The 6,371-nt window shown below is 43.9% G+C and overlaps 1 protein-coding gene across 1 annotated transcript; it reads left to right on the forward strand.

Annotated features, from left to right (window-relative positions):
- The first annotated feature begins 461 nt into the window (after positions 1-461).
- Positions 462-2,204, forward strand: LOC147880793 (Eukaryotic aspartyl protease family protein). The gene has a single exon (XM_087371154.1). The coding sequence runs from the start codon at positions 507-509 to the stop codon at positions 1,947-1,949; it is 1,443 nt and encodes a 480-aa protein (XP_087227280.1). The 5' UTR covers positions 462-506; the 3' UTR covers positions 1,950-2,204.
- The last annotated feature ends 4,167 nt before the right edge of the window (positions 2,205-6,371 follow it).

The following is a 6,371-nucleotide window of genomic DNA, read 5'->3' on the forward strand; positions in this document are numbered from 1 at the left end:
TCTCCTCTCCTCTCCTCTCTCCTCTCCCCTCTCTCCCCTCTCTCTTCCCTCTCTCTCTCTCTGCTCTCTCTCTCCCCTCTTCCCCTGCGCTCTCTCTCTCTCTTTCTCTCCCCCCTCTCTCCCCTCTCTCTCTCTCTCTCTCACACACACAAAGTTTGCAAATCACTCTAACTTTCCTATATACTGCTTCCATCACATGTGTTGCAAAGTAATCATTTATTCATCTTGACAATTGTTTTCCTTGGACAGAAGCAACTTGAAGGCAATGCTGTTTCCTTTTTCCTTTTGTTAATAGATATATTTTCTTAGGAAAAAAAAATCTTAACTAGTAGTGTCGAGTGACACCGCGGGATAATCTTAGAATGGTGTTGACGCCCTTTTGTGTAGAAACACGTCCTTGTTTGTGTTTGCCTTTTGCTGTGCCTTCCATACCTTTGCTGCTGCTGCTGGAGCACCACAAGAGACCTCATCTGCCCAAGTTCCAAGCCACCACCACCACCTTCGCCATGCCACTCGCACCTCCTCTACAGCATCCCCATGTCTCCTTCCTCCACCTCCTCCTCATCTTCTTCCTCGTTAGCTTGCAATCGCGTTCCACCACCTCCTTGCCACCACCCTTTCTTCGCCTCTCCCTCATCCACACCACCTCGCCTCGCATCCTTTCCTCCCCCCTCTCCCTCCTGGAACAGCTCTCGCTCTTCAAACAATCGGATGACGCTCGCTTCCATTCCATCGCCAGCACCTTAATGCAGCAGCAGCTCGCTCGATCCCCCCCTCAGCAACAGCAGCAGCCGCCTAAGACCACCAGCGGCTTCCGAGCAGGCATCACCTCTGGAGCGTCCGCTGGCGCAGGCCAATACTTCGTGGAGTTCGTCATCGGCACCCCTCCCCAGAGCTTCATGCTCATTGCTGATACAGGTAGCGACCTCATCTGGGTGCGCTGCTCTCAGTGCCGACGCAATAGCTGCAGCAACAGCAGGACCTCCCCTCCCACATTCCTTCCTAGCGCGTCCACCTCTTACCTAGCCATCCCTTGCCTCTCACAAGAATGCCTGCTCGTGCCCTCTCTCTCCTGCAACCTCCGTTTTCCCAGCACTTGCAGATACGACTACCAGTACGCTGACTCCTCCGAGAGCAGTGGAGTCTTCTCCCAGGAGACTGTCACCTTGAACTCCTCCTCCGGAACCAACGTCACTGTGCGCGGCATTGCATTCGGATGCGGGCTGCGCAACTCAGGACAGAGCTTCGTAGGCTCAGACGGCGTGCTTGGCCTCGGGAGAGGAACCATCTCCTTCCCTTCGCAGATCGGGTCGATGGTAGGCAACAAGTTCTCCTACTGCCTTGTAAATTTCTTCCAAACTCCTGCCCAGGATAGCTCTTTGTTTTTCGGTGACGTTCCTTCGTCGTTGAAGCTCCAATCTCCTTTCCAGTTCACGCCATTGTTGCAAAATCCCTTCGCGCAGAGCCTTTACTATGTGACCATCCAGGATGTTCGTGTAGATGGCCAGCTGCTCTCCATTCCTTCCTACGTCTGGGGCATCGACGGTGCCGGCAATGGGGGTACTGTTGTAGATTCAGGCACGACTCTCACGTTCTTTGTTGAGCCCGCTTACCGCGAGATCCTCCGCGCTATCACCAATGCTCTCATATACCCGCAAGTAGAGCCAGTTCAGACCTTCGACCTTTGTTTCAACGCCTCTGGCATCTCCAATCTCGCGCTTCCCGGACTTTCCATATATCTCCAAGGCAATGCCGTGTTCCAGCCGCGAGCCAACAATTACTTCATCGACATCCCAGGCGGTTTGAAGTGTCTCGGATTGCAAGGCGTGGGTTCTCCCTTCGGGTTTTCTGTCCTCGGGAACCTTATTCAGCAGAATTTCCAAATACAGATTGATGCTGCAAACTCGCAACTTGGGTTCGCGCCCACAGTATGCGCAGAAGCATCGTAGATCGCTTGCTTTACACCTTCGTCGTTGCTCAGGCGAGTCTCTTTCGGACACTTCTTGCAGCTCTTCTACAGATTAACGAGTGCGCACGATAAACGCATGTGCACTCTATCGTTGTGAGCATACTATCTTCGTCGTTCGTGCTTATGACTCTTCTTGTTTGAATTCGCTATTGCTTTGTGAGGGTTGTAATCATCCGAGATACGGTTTTGCGTATGCTCAACTCAAAGACACGTCCTGCCTGAAATTGATTGTCAAAACGGCCGCCATTCCATCCCAGGCTGGGAAAGAGCTGCCACGCTCGAGTTTCAACTCGTCTAGCATGGAGAAATAAAATCCTCTGAGCAAGAGCTGTGACTTGCAGCGCATCAGTTCGTCTCTAATTGTGACTAGCTTCCTCTGTACGAACCGGGCTTTCGGAACCACTGAATTTAACAACAGCTTTCGGGCGCAGCCAGCGTAAACTTAGCCTCTACCTAAGGTCTTTCTTCGTCATCGCCGTACCTGCAGAACAGCCTCAGGCGCTGGTTATATGCCGCTTACCGGATATGCGTAATGTGAAGGTAGGTGATAGTAGATTTGCTGGGTACGACGTGGAAACAAATTTGGCTGGACTGGTTGCGGCTTTCGTTGCATGCGTTGCTCACAGTTCACCTGCTGCGACGGCGGTCTTCAAGAATCGAACAGTTAATGCGTTTTTGTTCTTTATTTTCAATTTTTCAAATTTTAATTATGTTTCGTGTATCCCCATGCTGTTGATGGCTGTTTAGGAGTTGGTTGGAACTGTGAACATGTTTCATCGTACTTCTATCCTATTCAAGATGTTACTCAAAAAACAAGGGAAAGAAATGAATGACTTTAGTCACTCATAAGGCTCGCCAAAGAGCTTTGTGGAGGAACTTTCCAAGATGTCGTTGTGGACGTAGGGATTATGGAGTGTAGAGAATTATACGCTCAAGTGAGGTGAAATTAAGTTGAATACATGCAATTCCCTTGAGAGAAAATCGTCACTAAAGCCCTTCCCCTTGTGGAGTAGGCCAAATAGAAAGAGGTATGTGTCTCCTAATTAAGGGAGATAAATTAATGAGAGATTCTCCCAGATCTCTTTCATGTGCTCATATGCTTTAAGAACGTAATTAACCTAGCATCAATATAGCATGGGTTATCTATATGGAGAGGAATTGGAAGAATGGAGCCCAGATCATCAATGTGATTGTCGCTAATGTCCATTCTATGAAAGGATATGAAACCATAGAAAGAGATTGCCTTAATAAAAACTAGGCAAATTAGGAGTGTCGGTGTTATATGGCGCTAAATTTTCAAAGGTCATGTGGAGGGTTGGAATGATCTTTTATTAGCTTTGTGTGATGTACTATGTTACTTTTGATTCTTTATATTTGGTCTCCTAGTAATGTGCTTGGAATTATAAGAGCTTTGTATATGATAGTGTTGATCACGATGTATTGTGTTGATCACCCAACATTGTAGTATGTGAGCTGTCCTTATTGCCATTACCTTTTATCTCTCTATTGTATGGGAGGCTATGGAATTTGTGAGTTGTCCTTATTGCTATTACCTTTTATCTCTCTATTGTATGGGGAGCTATGGAATGTATAGCATGAGGTACACCATTATTATTGTGAATCAAGAGGAAGCAAGCTATGATATTGAGAAGTTGAATGAAGGGCAAAGTGGGAGAAAGGAGCAAAGGGCCTCACTCACTTCATGCGAGCTCATAAAGAGAGAGGATCAATGTTTGCTTCAGTGTAGCTTATTTTTGTGAGCGTCAGGGAATTTTTTGTAAATGGGTATCGTGCCTAACTCATTCATTGCTCAACGGAATTAGAAAACGTAAACTTTGTCTTCAGATTGAAGTATAAATTCAAATCTTGAGCATGAGACCAAGAAAATATGAAAAAAGTATTTGAAACTAGACTTTCTATACCATTACAAGTGTTTTGTCACATGTAAAACATGCATCTTGAAGAGTGTCGGATATGACAATTTCTTTAAAATTATCAAAATTTTATTCTACACATACATGCAATCAAGTAAAACATTCATAAGTACACTACATGAGCTTCTCTTCAACCAAAGGATATACCTAATTGAGAATCTTAGATGTAGTTAAAGGACTGTACTAAATTTATGTACACACAATCAAGGGCATGCTCCATTACTTTTCTTCTTTTGTTGAAAACTAAAACTAATTAAATAAATGAAAGCCAAACTAGTGGGACTATTGCATGGTGGTCTTAAAACTTTGATAGTTTGTAATATTGGTATCTAGATTTATTCTAGAATGGATGAATTTGAAAATGTATAATTTGTGCATGTGCAAAGATCTTTTAATAAATTCAATACTATTTGTAATTTTATATTGGTTCTTTTTTCATGAAATTGCTTGTTATATGGCTCATAAGCATGTTAAAGGTCATTGCATTTTATAGTATACAGTATCAAATACAATAGCATGTCCTTTGGTTTATTTTTATTTTGGAGCAATTTTTGCTACATTTCAATTGCTTAAGGGCATTTGGCTTATCTAATTTTGCTAAAGTGTAGGAGGAAACACGATGGCTAAAAATTTATATTGAATTTTTTCATCTCTTGCCTTGCAAATCTTCAAAAATGTCTAAATATTAAAATATCTCCTCTTCCTACCACCCTGCAAAGTAATCCTTCTCCTACCGCCCTACAACTTGCCTCGTGCAGAGTGAACTTGACTTGACCTCGTGCTTTTAGTTTGGCATTATCTTCATAGGTCATCTTCTATTCTTTGTTCATCTCATAAGATAGTTGGTCACAAGAAAACTTTCTTGTTTTTGCCGTGTATGCATCACAGGGGATCATGACAATTGTAAGGACATTGCAACTATGAAGAGATGGGAGGCAGTCAAGTTTTTTCTCTACACAAAGATGGAATGATAAACAATAGAAACTGGTTTCACATTTTACTTTCTGCTTTGAGCTCCCTTCATCAGTTCTCTTTGAGATCTTTGAGCTATGTCTGGGGAGGATCAACCGTGATGGGGGATCAGTCATTCTTTCCAAGGCTCAGAGCTTGGGCTTCTTCCCTTTAGGCTCCTTCTTTCAAGCGGCTATTCTTCCTTTCAAGGCCCTTTCTTTTTACGCTATAGGCCCAAGTGGTGAATTCTCTTGTGGCATATACTTTCTTACTATCTATGGACAGCTGTAGTAGCACAAACAATAGGTTAAGCAAGTAGTTCAATCCCTCACGGATAGAGCAACAGTGGGCTGGATAGTAGGGCTCACCCCTTCCAGAAGCCAGATTCGTGACTAGATATAGGCGAGCATAGGGATGTCACCATCTATGAACGAGGAGTTTTCCTTCTCCAGCTATGCTCACTTGACAGCACACAAGCACTAATTGAGCAGAGCCCCATCTATCTTGGCTAGTTAGATCAAATGACTATCCTCTTGAGATGCGGTAATGTAAGATGTGCATGGTCTACCATATGCACATCATAAATGAGTGCATGATCTGATGGACCAAGTGCGGCCACCCTATGCATGTGTTTTGCTTTGGGATGTTTGTGGATACAAACTCAAAATACAGAGGACGTGATGTAACTTGCCCACTGCCCAGGTCATGGAAACATCAATTCTAGCTCCAGTACCATGCCAAAAGCTTTGCCAATGGAAGGGATAATGGGCCTGTACTCCCTAGGAAGTCCTAGAAAATGAAGCATCACCAGAAAACGAGGCACATGATTGGAGGAGTCATGGGTCCTCTACTGTAAAGCCATGGTACAAGGGGAAAGGAAAACAAGGTGCGGTTGCCAGTCTAACCCTATAAATCAGTAAGCTCTTTCTTGAATCCTTCTTGTCTCATCCTGAATGTGTAGATGTTCTCCTACAACACCTCCACTTACTGCTCACTCACTGCAATAGCTCTATCTAATTTTATCAAAACTTCAAGGTTCCTCTCGTATCAAGAAAGTATTGCCTTGTCTATTTTAACACATCTTAAACATCTGTTGTGGTAAGCTTGAAACCTTGACTCCACTATGAGCACTCATATGAACATTGGGGTATAAATCTTAAATAGCCTTTCTCTTCCACAAATTCTCCAAGAATTGTGCTTGCAAATCAGAATGTCTAGTTCCTTTTCAATCATGATTTCACTGATGTTAATCTTTTGACTTTGAAAGACAATGTATCCACCCTTCACATTTCCTTCATCTATCAACTCAGTGAAGTTGGATAGAGAATCCAAATCAGGCTTTTGAAGACTATTTGAGGAGCTCTTCTATGCCACAATTTCAAGATTATGGCAAGAATAATTGTGTGAGGAGCTCTCACATGTCATGATTGCAAGATTACATGAGGCAAGATTGTGTGAAGTTCTCCCACTGTGCAGAGGGGGAGGAGAGATTATGTGAGACGCTCTTGCACTATGCA

Source organism: Dipteris shenzhenensis, chromosome 32 (genome assembly GCF_047967505.1).
Source record: "Dipteris shenzhenensis isolate YYH24624 ecotype China chromosome 32, Dip_SZ_1.0, whole genome shotgun sequence".
NCBI classification, from domain to species: Eukaryota; Viridiplantae; Streptophyta; class Polypodiopsida; order Gleicheniales; family Dipteridaceae; genus Dipteris; species Dipteris shenzhenensis.

What these genes read in the sequence shown, in the direction of transcription:
- LOC147880793 (XM_087371154.1), top strand. Translation starts at nt 507, where the DNA reads ATGCCACTCGCACCTCCTCTACAGCATCCCCATGTCTCCTTCCTCCAC.